The following is a 16,878-nucleotide window of genomic DNA, read 5'->3' as shown; positions in this document are numbered from 1 at the left end:
CTGTTCTCTCAAGTCAGAGTTGGGCTGGGAGCCAGAAGTGAACCCAAAGAAGTCAAAGTTTGTGTGCCAGCAGCCACATCAATGTGCAGAATCTTCCCATGGGCAGATTCTAATTTGCAGAAACTGCAAATTCTTGACTACAGTAACTTGTGCAGAAAAGATTTTCATTCTATTTCGCATAGGCCTGTGTTTGTAATTATCTCCATGAATGTTGTTAACTCCTTGGAAGAAAAGAGGGATGCTCCTAATTCTTTAGTAGCAGCAAACCCTTGATGTTCACTTCTAGCTGGAAATCTCTGTGCTTGCTATTGAGAAGGCACACGATAGTTTTCGTTATTACTGGGCTTACATTCTACCAGGGAATGGAAAAAGGAGAACACATAAAAAAAAACTCCTTTTAAACAGTTAAATTTTCAAATAATGTGCTCAACATATTTTTTCTTCAACCTTCAAACATGACTTTTGATGCTTCTAAATTTGAAGCAATAACTCCAATTTGTAATCTAAAAGAACAAAACAACAAAACACCAAAGTACAATAAATATGATTTGCCTGTGTTCCTAGACATCGTGGATATACTGCAGCATACTGACAATTTACCCTGGCATGTGTATGTCCCAACCTTTAGTTCTTCACAAATTGGAGAGGTAGCACAAATTTCTGAAATTATACACAACAGTATAAAGGTAATGTTCGCTAAGTGGCATCTGCAGATAGCAGATGCTGTGATACCAAAAAGATTGAGATTCACAGAATGGCACTGCAGCCAGTACTGCCTGGGCCTCTACACACTGCTGGAGTTTCATCTTAGGAGAATGCTTATGATGTCCTTTAATGAGCCACATTTAATATTAGCCAACAAGAACACTCTAGAACAGATCTGGCACACAACTCCTGGGCCATCTCTTAAACAGTTCTATGTTAGATTGCTTCCATCCTGTAGGGCATGGGTGATGGATTCGAGGGTGCCAAGTATAGATTATGCATAGTGTGCCTTAAGGTGTGCCTTAAGGTGAGCAAAAGGCACATGGTCAAAAGATAACTACAGAGGAAGTCCCAGCATGGCATAGGCTCTGAAAGCTTTTAGCCTGAGAACAGTCAGGGTCCTGCCCAGGTCCAGTGGAGATTGCAGTGCTGGGAGGGGATCTGGGGAGCATGAAGCAGCCTGACGGACCCTGATGGTCTCTTTGCAAAACCCTCCCCTTTCTAATACAGTATCATCAAGGTTGAGGGAGACGGTACTGGGTCTGTGGCCTGCTATTTTAGGTTTAATACTCCAAAACCAAAAGCTCATACTTACTAACACTTTTTGTAACCTAAAAGAACAAAACAACAAAACCCCAAAGAACAATAAAGTACACTTTTTGACAATCATGAGGCCATCTAATTCATTCTTCAACTGCCACACTTCCTCTGTGAACAGTGGAAACAAACAATCCCTGTTTGAAAAGAAAGGTATATCCTGTTCAGGAAGGGGTTTTGCCAGAGGATGTGACTAAGGAGAAATGGGGCACTGTGAGCCCTGCTCAGATGATCCTGTTCAGAGATACCATGCTACTGGAGATCCACTTTTCCCTTGGGAGAAGACTGAATTCTCTGTAAATGGGTTCATCCTTGAAATGATTTGAGGGCCACTTCCCTACGTTAAGAACCATGAAATATGTACCCAAGCCAGACTGTGCCACACACTATGTTTCTGCTATTTCTTAGTGAAAGCTTTATTTTTCAAACTTGATGGATATAATTTTTATATGACAAATTATAGTGTGTGTGTGTGTGTGTGTGTGTGTGTGTGTGTGTGTGTGTAGCATTGGGAATTGAACCCAGGGCTTTGCACTTTGCTAGACAAGTACTCTACCACCGAGCTTCATCCCCATCACTGATCCCACCCCACCCCCGTCACCCCCAACTTTTTGGCAGTACTGGTGATTGAACCTAGGGATGCTCTACCACTGAACTACATCTCCATCCTTTTAAATTGTGTTTTGAGACAGAGGCTGGCCTCAAACTTGCAATCTTCCTGCCTCAGCTCCTGAATAGCTGGAATTACAGGCATGTGCCACCATTTCCAACTATTTTTTTTCCAATGAAAGGTTTTTATCTGGGGCAATGACCAAGGATTACAGTCATAAAAGCCACAGTGATATCCATTGGCCCTCTATAGGGCACTGTTGGTATCCAATATAAGGTGTTCTTAATCTGCTGCTCAGAAAACTTTAGTGACTCTCTGCTATTATCAGATTATTTACAAATTGTTATTCAGTTATTTAAGGTTGCCTATTATATGATCTCTGTTTTTCCAACCAGTTTTCTTTTTTAAATAAAGAGATGGGGTTTCACTCAGTTACACAGGCTGGCTTTTAATCCTCCTGCCTCAACCTCCCAAGTATTTGGGACTATAGGCATGTGCCACAACACCTGACCAGTAAACCTATTATAAGTGTACAGTTTGGCGAATTTTGAAACATATGCACTCATGTGTTATCATCACTACAATCAAGATATGGAACATTTCCACTGCCCCACATTCCCTTTCTATCTCTTCCCAGTCACAATCCACCTACTACCCATGATCCCAGGCAGCCACTGATCTACTTTCTATAATTTTATATTAGATTTGAATTGTCACAGATGTATAAATGCAACCATATAGTATGCAGCCATTTAGGTCTGGCTTCTTTCACTTAGTGTAGTAATGCTTTTGAAATTCATCCATGTTGTCATGTCACCAGACAGGTATTTTAGAGGAGAGGGCAAAGAGACCTCAACTCAGCAGTCTTAACTTACATTGCTGAAAATAATTCCAGAATGTGTCAAAAGCAAGACACAAGCAACGATTTACTTGAGGACCTCAAGGGTATACATACCCGAAAGCCAGGGTGTGGGTGCCCCTTGTCTCGCAGAGAAGACAAGTGACACACTAGGGTTGAGCTCTGTGACTGTGTGTATGATTTTCCTTGGAAGAAATGTTCAGGTTCTCAAGCAATCTACTTTGAAAAACCCCATGTCAATCAGCTAATATTTGGAGTTCAGAATGTTTCTTTTCAGTTAAGCAGTCTACCTATAAATCTGTGGTAGGCACATTGTGTTAAGTCTTTGAATCTGGTGCATTTCAATGATGTTTTTGTTTTAGTTGACTTGGTACAGCCATATGCTGAAGGTTTTGTTCATCTAACTAAAGAGACAAGCATGACTGGTCATGCTCAAAAACAAAAATAAACGGGAACAAACCAGTGATGTATTATTAAGCACTGGAGGGCCACATTTTCAGGAGGAAAATGGCAACTGGTTACAAGAGGGGCCTGAGTTTTATAGGGTTCATTTAGACTTGAATCATAGCAGAATACGTCAGTTGGACAGTCTGAGGGAACAGTTGTGAAAGTTCAAAGCCCATTTTTGCTGGGAAATGGTAGAAGTCCAGAGCCAATGGTTTTCCTTCTCTCCCTGGGACCCATTGTCCTCCTTTTTCTCCCTGGGGGTTAGTGCTCCCCTTCTTCCTCTGGGGGTTGTTGTTTTCCTTATCCTTCAAAGCTCATGGATCCAGGTTTCCTTCTACCAAGGGTCTTTTTTTCTCTTTTCCAGGAGAGTGAATCTATCTCAGTAACATGTTTCAAAAGTTTGTTTCTTTTTATTGACCAGTAGTAGTCTTGGTGTATAGATGTATCACAATTTGTGTATCCACTCATCAGTTGATGGGCATTTGAGTTGTTTCTAGTTTGGGGCCATTATGAATGAAGTTGCTATGAAGATGTGCGTATAAACAAACTTCTAAAAACCTAGAAAATTCAACTGAACAATCTGGCAAGCGATAAACAGGCTGCCCCTGGGGTGGCCAAGGGTTAGTCAAATAGTTATAGACGAGTTGAAGAGTAAGCAACTAGTTTTGTGAAGACACAACAGCTAAAAATGGGAGGAAATGCCAATTCTAATGCTGATTAGGCACCTTCACAGCATGGGAAAAATGAATTTCGACATAATTGGCAGGATGGAGTAACACACTTAGCTGTTTTATTTTGACAGGGACTGGAATTCAACCAATAGACTCAAACCTATTTTCTCCAGCTACTTCTTCAGGATGTTTGATGGCCAGTCCAGCAGTAAAACAAAGAACTCTGTATTCAGAGTCAGAAAGACTTTACTGGACATGGTGCCATGGACAGGGATAAGTAACCTTGGCAGATGGGCATAAAAAAAGACTCCCTACCTTAAGGGCTGATGGGAAGATAAAATAAAAATCTATGGGACTTAGGTTTTGACTCCCGACTTTATTGCTCCTACAAATACACTGTATTACAGTCTCTTGGTCTTCCTAGTTTTCTTCCCTCGTCCCTCTGTGAGGTAACAGCATTACCTCACTAGGCTGTAGGTAGCACAACTACAGGATGTTACACTGCCAGGACTGTCTTAGAAGATTTGCTTGTTGACCCTGTTCATTGCATGCTCAGTTTTTTTTTTTGTTTGTTTGTTTGTTTTTTAATTTCCCGCCATATTCAAACTCCATTGGCTGCTTGTAACTCAAATGAAATGGAATTGCTTTAGGGTGATTTACAAATCTCCCTGTAGTCAATGTAGTTCACCTTCCTGAAAAGGTGATCTTTTCCGTCTCACCAGCTACCATCTGGGTTTTGAGTGTATGAGTTAATTCTGAAGTGATTGTGACCACACCTGAGAGCTCGGTGTCACTAGGGGCGATTATCCGGCACAGGTTGCCCTCCTATGGAGCCAAGGTCGCCAGTCCCTTTCCCAGCCGGCCTCCTCCTCTCCTTGGTCGCCCTTTGGCTCCACCAACCTCCGCCTTTCCAGCGCGGGCGAATCCAGGCGAGCGCCTCGCCCACTGGCGAATTTGTTTATTTGTTCTGAGGTTTCTCCAGGCTTCCGGCAGAGGCGCCTGGTACCGGCCGTTTTGCTCCAGGAAATGTTAGAAGCGCAGATTTTTCTGCTTCTTGGGACCCAGGCGCATAGTTAGGCGGCTCGGACCTCTCCCTTGGAGGGCGGGTCCCAGGGACTGCAGCCAGTGCGCACCTGGGGCATCGCGGGGTGTGAGAGGCGGGTCCGAGCGCGCGGGCTGAGTGGGCAGAGCCCTGCGCGCAGCTCGGTGCCTTTGGCAAGGGGACAGGTGTATGGAGGAGGTTTCGCGCCCTTTTGGTACAAAGTCCCTCCTATTTACTATCCGCGGTGGAAAGGGAGGAGGGAGAAACCTTCCACTGAGCCCGGAAGAGGCGGGACCGGCGGTGGGGTAGACGCTGCGGGAGTTTGAATGCTCGCGCGCATCTCCCATTGGAGGGTAGCGCCCGCCTCTCCCCGCCGCTGATTTGCTAAGGGCGGGGCCAGGTGCTTGATTTCAAGTTTGCTTAAAGTTTTCATTTTGCAAGTCTGTGGAACCCAGTTTTTTTTTTTTAAACCTTCTGGAGAAGGGCTATGATTTTTTTTTAACCCTTCCTCCCTCCAATAAATAAAGAACGGTGTTCTGGAAAAACTTCCTAAGATACTTTAGTAGTGTACTGCTGCTGCATACACTAAACAGTATGGCTGTTTTGAAAATGCATCTTTATTGAGGAAGGAGGTAAAAAAAACAAGCTAGTGAAAACTGAGAGTTGTTTCATTTGCCTATATGATTATTTGGACCTTTCGATTTTTTTAAAAAAACATGAATATAAAAAAAAGGAAATGCTATCTAAGTAATGTACTGCCGAAAAACTTATGGTGTTTTAAGAAAAATTCAAAAAGTAAAATGAGAATTTTGTTGGAAAAAAACGTAACAAAGACACAACTTTCGCATTTTCCATTAGAAACTCTACTTCCATTTAGCTTGTAGTAGTTCTGTAATATGCTACTAAAGGGGAAAAAACAGATTCTTATATTTTCTCTTCCCTTTCATTTTATTTTCCAGTCCAGAGCACAACCACCAGAAGACAACAGAAGGAAGCCTGTTTTGGGGAAACTTGGCACTCTATTCACGTCAGGAAAGAAAAGGAGTATCAGAAATGGGTTAGAGAGCCCCACCAGCCCAAGTGTCAAATCAGTCTCTCCCAAAGATATAACCTCTTCTAAACTCCCTGAAAGCGAGAGCGACAAGAGTAAGTCTCAGAGCAGCCAACCAAAGCAGACAGACAGGAGCGAGGAGGGATCCTTTCTGGAGGCAGACAGCGAGCATTCGGAGAGTTGTGTCCAGGCAGTCCCCTCTGATGCCGAACCGTCACCTTGCTCAAGCAGCAGTGCCGCGGCTGTGCAGCAGTGCCATGAAAGTGATTCACCCCAATTAGAACCTCTGCAGGTCGAGGGAGAGACTTTCCCAGATGCCACCACCAATGCCAAGCAGCCGCATTCCACACCTGGGAATTCCTCTAGGCAAGAGCACGCAGAGACGCTCTCCCGCAGTCTGGGGGCGGACCCTTTGCCTGGCACTGGAGGTGAACAGGAGACTGCCTCAGGTGCGAGGGGTGTGCCGGGGTCGCCCACCCGGGAGCAATCCGCCGGAGGACTTGAGGAAGCCCCTAGAGTGGGTGCGCAAGAAAGTTCCCTGCTGCGCCTAGACACGCGCATCCCGCCAGGTGAAGGCGCATCTGCTCCGCCAGGTGACTGTCCTCCCGAGAGCACAGAGAATAGGAGTAGCTCTGGGCAGGCCAGCGGCACAGCCGCGCGTGGCGATCGCGCCCACCCCGCCAAAGTGTTGACTTTGGATATCTATTTGAGTAAGACTGAGGTGTCGGAGGTGGAAGAACCTGTGGTGATTACTCCCGGGGCCGAAGATTGCGGCGATTCTGAGGACATGGAGAGGAGATCGAGCGGTCGCAGATCGGGCAGGCGGAGGAAATCTCAGAAATCCACCGACTCTCCTGGCGCAGACGCCACTCTGCCCGAGAGCGCGGCGAAAGACGACGCGGTGTTCGACGACGAGGTGGCGCTCCATGCGGCCACCGAGAATGTCTCTGCGGAAAAGAAAGTGAAATCTCCGCGGGCGGCCCTCGACGGGGGCGTTGCCTCCGCTGCCGGCTCCGAGTCCAAGCCCAGCCCTGGCCCCAAAGGGCAGCTTCGAGGGGAGTCCGACCGGAGCAAACACCCACTCCCGGCTTCGTCCCCCACCAAGAGGAAGGGCAGGAGCCGCGTTCCGGAGGCTGTGCCCAGCCAGCCTGCCAGCGGCCCGCGGTCTCCTGCCAAGGAGTCCCCACCCAAGAGGGCGCCGGCGTCCGACCCCAGCTCGGTAGCCAAGAGCACCGCGGCCGACTGCGGGGAGGAGGCGGCCCGGGTCATTCCTCGTGAGCTCACGGTCAAGAGCAGCTCCCTGCTGCCAGAGATCAAGCCCGAGCACAAGAGGGGTCCGTTCCCCAACCACTTCGATGGCCGGGCAGAGGGAGGCCGAAGCAAAGACCTGGGCAGATCGTCCGGAGCTTCGGAAGCCGAAGGCTTAAAGCCCAGGAACCATTTCGGTGTGGGCAGGTCGACGGTGACCACTAAAGTGACCCTGTAAGTAGCTGCGGAATTGGTCCTGAGTTGTGTGTCTGCAGACGTGCTGGGGGTGGGGAGCTCTGAGAAGTTCACGGTCTTTGCATTTGTGGAAGAATTGTCTGTGTGCTGAATTTTCTCCTCTGCGTTGAACTTTTGAGAGTAAAGGACCCAGTCCTTAATCAATAACATGAGTTAAGATTTAAGAAGATGGGGGAGACATCTTAATAATTCTTATTAATATAAGTTCTAAGTTAAATTAATATAAAAATTAGGATATCCCTTGAGGCTCACTGTTTATGTGAATAATGGAGATAAGACTTAATGATGTGACACGAGCTAATTATAGCCTTTATTCAAAATGTACACGGGCATACCTGTAAGACATTCTTGAAATATATATGGAGCAAACACTAATATATTCAGTAGCTCTGACTTATGGCGTATCACTGCGGAACTTAGTGTATTGCCCTAAAGCTCTTAAAAACAACAACAAAACAATTTCCTATTACAAGGATCTTGGTTGCCTCTTTCTCTGATGTTAGAGAGCCTACTATTTTCGCTCCCAGGTTGAAAATCAGTTTTCAGTTACTGAAGCAAAGAAAAAAGTGTTCTTACTGGAAAATAATTTACTGAGTGAGAAGGCACAAAACAACAGACTGTAACTATGTGTAGTTAGTTAATTGATTTAACAAATATTTTTTGAGTACCTTCTGTGCGGAGTATTGTTCTAGGTACTATGGGAGGAAAATAGTATAAATATGATTCAGCATGCCACCCTTGAAATATTTATGGCCTCCTCTGGCACAAAAGAAGCACACACATCAAACAACGTGAGGTGATATCTGATAAAACTGCCAAATGCATGTTGTTGCTGTGAAGGCTGGGGGAGTGCAAGGGAGGACAAAATCACTGAGGGATTTTTGGAGGAACTGAGGCTGGTGCCTTGAGGGTAAATGTGATTTGTATAGATGGGCAGGATCAGGATATGATGTAAAACTTCCCCCATTCCCATCCCGCACTCCAGTTAGCACAGGTGAAAAATGATTACGGTGCTCTAGTTTTTCCTACATTCACACATTTGTTAAGTGAGCGGGTATTTTCACATTAGCATTCTTGAATGGTTTCATTCTGTTTGATTTCTTAGAGAAGTAAGCTTTGGAGTAGAAAGTCTGGTAAACACTTGAGGAAGATTTGCTTAATGAATAACATGAGCTACCTTACCAGCTGCCAACTTAGAGACCTTTGATATAGTCAGCTATTTATTCTGTAACAGTAGAGTTGGAGACATAAGCTGTGAATGATGCTCATTATTTGCAGAAGACCAGTGTGACCCAACACTGAAACCTCCTAAGTGTGAGTTTAGAGAAGTTGTTGTATACTAGATTAAGGACGCTTCACCTGTCTTCCAATCAGGAGAGAGCTGTGAAAAAACCAGAAAAGTTATACTGTTTAGGAATAGGGTGAACAAACAGCAGGAAGTGGATCTTACAATGGAACTCTTCTTCCTTTGTTGCTTTCTATTGAACTAAACCAACTGTCTTTCTCTCGGAATTGATTAGCTTCTACCTAAAACTTTTCTTTGCCACTCGGTTTATTTAATTTTGTTCTGCACAGTGCCTCGCACTTGGTGAATTGGTAAACTATTGCGATGGAAAATTAATAATTCTTTCTAGTCCTTTGACCCATTTCTGTTTGAGGGTCAAATTAAAGGGGTTCTCAGACCCTTTTAATTCTTCCTGTGGCTATACTGCAAGTAATGATGTTAATCAGGTTATATTTAAAAAAACAATTTGAGACTGAAGAGTTAGAAAAACCATTGTATATTCCCTGAAAAATAATGACAGTATAAAGAAGCTGAATGCTTCTTTATACGGTTAGAGAAATTACTTCTTTCAAGTTCTGTACCAAATACTGAATGTTGAAATTCTTAAAATGTTAAGTTTAAAAGAAGGGAGAATTTTCCTCTTAGAATAACTTTGACTTTTTAGACTTCAGATTCTTTTCCCCTCTCACATTTTAATGACGGCATTACAACATGAATTATGGGAGCCTTCCTTTTAATCAGTCTGAACTAGGTTAATTGCAGTGACTCTTGGTAGCAGAATTTAATAGCACAGAAAGTCTAGTTGTAAAAGGTATTTTGATCTGGTGTAAATCTTTAATGTGCAGATGTTTCCTATCCTTAGCTGTTGGCTAACCTGTGGTGTTTTCCATTTACATGCAAAGGTACACTTTGATGTTTGACTTGAGGACTGTTCCTTGAGCTGATTGGTGGGAATTTTAAAAAATGTATATTCCCTGTTATGTGGCTCTCCCTCATTGATTGAGATAGCATTTGTAAACTTTTTGTAATCATCTCACTGGTTTTACAATTTAATCTTTAAAGAGATGCTTATAAGTAAATTTTGCTTTCAAATTTAAGATGTGGGCCTAAAAATAAGAGAGCCTCACTATTTTATGAAGTCAATGGGGAAAGCAATGCCTGGAAGAAAGCTATGAGTATATATAAAATTTAGTATTTAAATAAAAGTTTAAAAATCAAAATCCAAATTCTCTTTTGGGGAGGACTTGCTGGCAACTAGCCCAGACTTCTCATTTTATCTAGAAGGATAAGGTGTCTCCCCCAGAGTTATTCTGCCTGTTCCTTCTGGAAGTTCCACCTGCAAAGAATTTCTGTGCTTTTCCACTTTTGTGTTCTATGAGAATACACTATCTAATCAACTTATCTGATAGATCTCCTGATAACTCTTTGACTCCTTAAGTGATAAAGATGGAAAGAGGAGCAGTCATTCAGGCCAGTCTAGTCTGACCCTGAAAAGGAAGCAGCATGTATAGTGGATGGGAGTATGGTGTCTGGGAGCAGAAGACCTGCTTCCTGGCTCTGTCAATTACTAGCTGTGCAGCCTCAGGCAAGTTACTTACCTTCGATAAGCCTCTACTTCCTCACCTTAAAACAGAATATACAAAGCTGTACATTAAGTAAACCAAGCATTTCTCAAGTGCTTGGCAATCAGTGACTGTTAGTGGTTATTATTTCTCTCTCCCACTTTATAAACCACTATAGCAATTTAAAAAAAATCTTTGGAAACCTTTCTTCTAGAAAAGCCATATAGAAGCAATATATAAAACAGGTAAGCAGGAAGTGATTGGTTGAAAGGAGGTGGGCATCCCTGTTCTGCAGTCTCTACTGACCTCAGTCAAGGACTTAAAGAGGACTTTAAGAATTCTTTCAACTGTATGCAAGGGGAAAATAAAAACAAGTCTGTTTAAACCATCTAGGTGTTATTATTTTTTTCTTTAAAGATAGAGAAGGTAGAGTCCAGAGAGGTAAAGTAACTTGACCAAGTTCATACAGATAATTAGTGTGAGAGCCAGAACTAGAGCCAGCACATGCCCAACAGAGCACATTTTGTTTTTATGAAAGAAGGCACTGTGTACATCCAAAGCCATTATTTCCATTAGGGAGTAGTCATATCCAAGAAATGTGACAGAGAGGGAGCCCTTTTGCCTGGTAAGTGATAACAAAACCAACAATTGAATAAATAACAACTAAATTATGGTTAATGTATAATGGACTTTAATGCAGAAAGGTGAAGCTTCCTTTCTTTTTTTTTTAAAAAAAAGACAAGATAGCAAACTCTATGAACAGAATTACTTCAGCTCTATTAAAAAATACTTAACTATGTATATAAAAAGATGGGAAATGAACTAAAATATTAACAGGGGTATCTTCTGAGTGGTAAGATTATGAATGATTATAAAAGTCTTTTTCAAATTTCCTATAGTGAACACAATGTAATAAAAATTTTTATTAAAGAAGGATGGGAACAAAATACTATTGAACAAACTTCAATAATAGATGAACTTTTTCATAATCTAATCTTTTGAGTTTTTTTTGAGAATTAAGATAAAAGCCATTGATGTTTGGGGAAATAATTTATGTATTTTAGGTACAGGAATGCATTAAGCACTTGAATTTGTTCTACTATTCTTCAGATCCTGTAATATCTTCTGACTCTAGTGCCAAGCATTAATATATGGGCATTTATTAAACTTGTTAGCCCCTCACCCTTAGGATTTCTTAACTGTGTAATCTTTTCATTCTTAATATGCAAGCAAAACATCCATTAAAAATAAATGATGGCATATTTAGCATTGCTTAAAAATTTTCATTAAAAATGTTATCAGAAAGATATTGGCTTTTCATACTTTTCTAATAAAATGGCTTGTGTGTTTGCTTTTTAAAACTGAGCCAGTAACTACCCTACTTCTTTTTTCTCACAGCCCTGCCAAACCCAAACACGTGGAACTAAACCTGAAAAGCCCGAAGAATCCTGACAGTTTAGCAAATGAACATAACTCATTTAGCCAGCCAGTTCATAAGGGAAACACTGCTACCAAAATCTCCTTATTTGAAAACAAACGGGTGAACAGTAGTCCAAGACACACTGACATTCGAGGCACACGGAACATTCCCTCTAATAAGACATTTGTTGGGAGAGCAAAGCTGAATTTAGCCAAAAAAGCCAAGGAAATGGAGCAACCAGAAAAGAGAATAATGCCAAATAGTCACCATAATGGTGTGGTGGTGAAGGAACCCTCGGTAGAAACCAAAGTCACTCTCCCTAAAGAAGGGATTCTCTCAGCAGCCAGAGAAATGGGAGGGGAGCCCACCGAAGGTCAAGCTCTTGGTCCCCAGTCTAACCAAGATGACAAAGCAGATGTGCAAACAGATGCTGGCTGTTCTTCAGAACCAGTGGTTGCTGCTGTGACTCCTGTCAAGGACCGTAAGCTCTTAGGAGAGGACAACTCTGAGGCTGCTGAAAGCAAAAGACCTGGACTTGAAAATATGATTGATACAGCACAAGACACCCCCACCGTTCTTGATGCCAAAGATTCACTTCCAAAGCCCCAGGGTACACTGCCTGACTCACAGCCCCAGGATGAGTCATTCAAGAAGCCTTCTCTTCCTCTGCCTGTGGATGTTCCCAAAGACGAATGTGCTCAAGCTCCCATGAGCAATTTTGCCTGCACTGATCTAAAAGCATCAGAAAACCATAATGGGTGTATTTTGCCCCTGTCTCATCACAGTGAGAAAATTCCCCTGTCCAAACTTGGAGGAGGAGAAGGAAACCCTCCTTCTTCCCCAAAGCCCAGCCCAGAAGCTGTGGTAAATGAATGTCCATCCAAGGTCCTTGTCCAGGTCAGGTCCTTCGTTCTTCCTGTGGAGAGCCCTCAGGATGTGAGCTCCCAGATCATTTCAGAAAACTCTGAAGTTAAAGAAGTGCAGTTGCCAAGTTGTCACAATAATGAACTTGAAGTGGTTTCCGTTGCAAGTTGTGCTCCCCAGCAAGAGGAAGTCCTGGGCACATCACCCAAACGCACTCATGGCAAAGAGGAACATGTGGCAAAATCTGTCCCACACATCACACCACCAGAGTGCGAGAAAGCTCTGCCTGTCCAGGCTGAAAGTCAGGGCAGCCAAAAACACCCAGTGGCTGAGTGTAGCCCCGTCAACTCTCCCACCAGCAGGAATCATTCAGAAACTCCTCCGATGCCAGATCAAAACATGGTGAATGGCAAGGACACCCCTACCAGTCTTTTGAATGTTTCTGCTGGTAGTGATGATAGTGTATTCGATTCTTCCTCTGATATGGAAAAATTCACGGAAATTATAAAAAATATGGACAGCACAATTTGTGTGCCTCAGAAGAAAAAGAAGACCAGGATGCCAAACTCCCCTGCCCCTCACTTCGCTATGCCTCCTATTCATGAGGACAATTTAGAAAAGGTGTTTGACCCTAACGTGTTCACCTTCGGTTTGGGGAAGAAGAAGGAAAGCCAGACAGAAATGTCACCTGCTTTACATTTGATGCAGAACCTCGACCCCAAATCCAAACTGAGACCCAAACGTGCATCCACCGAGCAGAGTGTCCTCTTCAAGTCTTTGCACACTAACACTACTAATGGAAAAAGTGAACTTCAGCCCACTTTAGAAAAAAATGACAAAGAGAACAGGGACATTACCAATGGTGGAGTTAAGAGATCAAGGTTAGAAAAGAGTGCGCTTTTCTCAAGCATGTTATCTTCTTTGCCACAAGACAAAGTCTTCTCTCCCTCTGTGACATCAGTCAACAGTATGACCACTTCTTTCAGCACTTCTCAGAACAGTTCTCTGTCTCGGTCTTCAGTGGTACAGCCCCTGAAGGAAGGTGCCCCGCCCTGTGGCTTAGACAAAGAGCAGCCAAGTCTTCCACCTCACCACTCCTTAAAGGTCTTCAATTTCAACTCGGCAAATGCATCTCATTCAGATCTGAAGAGTCCAAGCCACATGGAAAAACACCTGCCAAAAGAGGAAAACAAAGAAGACCTGAATTCACGAAGCAATCTACACTTGCCAGAATCGAAATTTTCAGAATTTTCCAAACTGAAAAACAATGATGGTATGGAAAAGGGTAATCATACTGAAAGTGTTCTTAAATCCAACTTGCCAAACCATGGAAACAGTGATACCGACTTCATGGGTCTTTTCAAATCAAGCCTGTACGACCCAGGCATTTCTTTTTCTGGAATGCCATTGTCAGATGCCACGGTAAGTACCAACATGGTGTCATTTATTTGGAGTATTGATAAAGCTAGAGGAGAGAGGGATGATGAGCAGTTCATGTTGTTCTTTAGAAATGGTCATGCTCGGACACAGAAGTTTTGATTCTGTGTTTTGATTCCTTTGTTGGAAACCCTTCTATGTAGAAGGAATTGTCAGGGCCCAAGAAAAAAAGGTACCAAGACTCTTTTCTCAAGACATTGCGTGATCTAGGAGGGCAAGTGAACTACATATTTTATGGCACGTATGAATTTGCAACTTGTAATATGACAAGTATAGAAAAAAAGCTTTGAAAATTCAGAGGCAGATAAGACATTTTTTTCTTACCTCTTCGGTGTAAAAACGCTCCATACTATTCTTAGAATTCTGAAGATTTGTGAAGCAGCTTCCTCTATTGGGAAAGCCCTACCCAGCCAACAAAAGCCTTTCTTTCTTCCTTCTTTTACATTGTGAAATTTTACTTTTATTCTTCCTATAAGTAGTAATATATTTATCCCCTATAGCTGAGAAAGCATTTTCTGTTTACTAGGAATAAGTTTTCATCAAGGAAAAAAAATGTTTTCCTGCAGAGTTTTAGGGCAGAAAATTTTTGGTTTACGTTAGATCTTTCCTTAAATATTATAGAGAGGACAGCAACATATGATTTTGAGGGACAATTATGATTTCTCCATCTTCTTCACCTGACTGTATGAAGTTCTTTTTTCCCCTTTTGCCTGTGTGTGTGTGTGCATGCGATTAAACCCAGAACCTGTGCATGCTAAACATATATTCTGAGCAATATCCCAGCCAGAAGTTATTTTATTTTTTTATTTAATTTTTAGTTGTTGATAGATGTTTATTTCATTTATTTATATGTGGTGCTGAGAATCGAACCCAGTGCCTCACACATGCCAGGCAAGAGCGCTACTGCTGAGCCCTAGCCCCGTCCCCAGAGGTTGTTTTCTTTCCTCGGTTTTTTCAGGTGAATTTGTGCCGTTTGCCACCAAGCTTGATACTCAAGTTGAGGGAGGACAATGAAAGAGGAAGGCAGAATATCAGGTTTAGAGCTCAGCTTTCTTCACCTAGAAACCAGAGTGGAACTGAATAAACAGGAATGGAACTGAATCTCTGTGGTCCACCTGTGAGCCAGCTACCTGGCAAGCGTGGACCATGATCCACCACAGACTGCCCAGGCAGAAGACACCTCGCTCTCTCCTCATCTGGCCAAGGCACTGCAAGATGATTCAGTGTGTTGTGTTGGCTTTTGCAACAATCCCATCAGAGATTGTGATTTGGAAGCTCTTGTGAAATGTAGAGATGGGTTTCCACAGTGGTACAGATCCCTTCTTTCATGTGATTTTGTAAATCCGTGGGTTTCAGACTTTTTGGTCTTAGGATGCATTTACATTTTAAAGTTATATAAAATATGGTTTCTGCCTATCAGAATTTAGTATATTAGAAATTAACATTGAGAGAAAAATTGAAACACCAGAAAACACAAATGCACATTTCCTTAACCTTCAAAGCAATCTATTGTCACATGTCACAGAGCCTTGTACTCTTCTGTACACTTCTGAGAAAAGAGAGATGGAAACGGGTAATTGCCTCATGTTATTTTGAAAATAGCTTTGACTTCATGGACAGCCTGAGAGGATCTTGGGAACCTACTAGGGACATCTGGATCATACTTTGAAAACTGAATTTGCCTATAGCAGTCAGAAATCATAAGATTCCTAGCCAGGCATGGTAGCGCATTCCTGTCTCTAAATAAAATAAAATAAAATAAAATAAATAAGGCTGGGGATGTGACTCAGTGGCCAAGTTCCCCCGAGTTCAATACCTGGTACAAAAAAAAAAAAAAAAAAAAAAACTGGAGAAATCATAAGATTCTTAACTCTTTCTCTCAAGAACAAAATTTCTGCTAGTCTACTTCCCATTCATTGTAACTTTGTTCTTTTACAATTATTCTTAGATCACTTCTGTTGTTTGACAATCTGACATGTCTGACAACACCATATATAAAATTTCCTTATGAAAATCTAATCAGATGGAGTAAAAAGGAAAAACCAAATGCTTTGGGGTTTTTTCATAGGACTTTTTATAATTTTTGTAAAAAAAAAAGTTTTTTTGTAGGTCCTGTCCTTTGTTGACTATAGAATTATTTTGCTTTAAATTGTAGGTATTTCCTTTGTCCACTTCTAATGTATGCATGTAAAAACATAAGTATATGCTATTTTGATTTGTAATAATGCTCCAGTGGGGTTTCTTGTGATCTTGTGGACAGATCCCACTTTGGTATGATGTAAGAGCAGTCAGATCAAAGGCTAGTCTAGAAGAGGCATTCTGGTCAGCATTGAAAGTAGTTCATGTTTTGTAATATTTTTACATGTATAATTACTATTTTTATTATCTTTTGTGTTTCTGGTTTTACTTGTCTTGTCAGATAGTCTTGAAAATAATTAGTTTCAAAGTCATATAAAAGGTATTCTGTTCATCAGAAAGGGGGTATTAAATATACCATGTGCAATGTACTCTATGAAATACACTATACTCATTTTTATTTAAACTAGTAGATGTTACTATGAAAACACAATATTTACAGATTCTGGTAGAAAGTGTCTGAACACATAAACTGACTCAACTCTTTCTAGATAAGTGATTAGTACATTCCAATCTCTTTTTATGTATCTGGGATTACATGGAGATGATCTGAATCTCAGTTGATTCTTATTCTGTGAATTGACATAAAACATAGGTGTGACTTTTGGGCCCTAAGTTTCTAGCATTGGTAGAAATATTCTAGAAATTTAATTGAAGAAAACCTGAAATGGCAAAAACAGTTGGGGCTG

General features: G+C 42.0%; 1 protein-coding gene across 1 annotated transcript in view; it reads left to right on the top strand.

Annotated features, from left to right (window-relative positions):
• Positions 1-16,878, top strand: part of Crybg1 (crystallin beta-gamma domain containing 1) — a 190,632-nt gene that overhangs the window by 133,557 nt on the left and 40,197 nt on the right. The window contains exons 3-4 of the mRNA XM_078019548.1: positions 5,891-7,464; positions 11,731-14,038. Coding sequence (XP_077875674.1) covers positions 5,891-7,464; positions 11,731-14,038 — 3,882 coding nt within the window. The remainder of the gene's footprint in view (positions 1-5,890; positions 7,465-11,730; positions 14,039-16,878) is intronic.

This window comes from Ictidomys tridecemlineatus, chromosome 8, assembly GCF_052094955.1.
Source record: "Ictidomys tridecemlineatus isolate mIctTri1 chromosome 8, mIctTri1.hap1, whole genome shotgun sequence".
In the NCBI taxonomy this organism is placed as follows: domain Eukaryota; kingdom Metazoa; phylum Chordata; class Mammalia; order Rodentia; family Sciuridae; genus Ictidomys; species Ictidomys tridecemlineatus.
The sequence above is the reverse complement of the archived record's forward strand: the minus strand, read 5'-3'. Positions and strand labels throughout refer to the sequence as shown.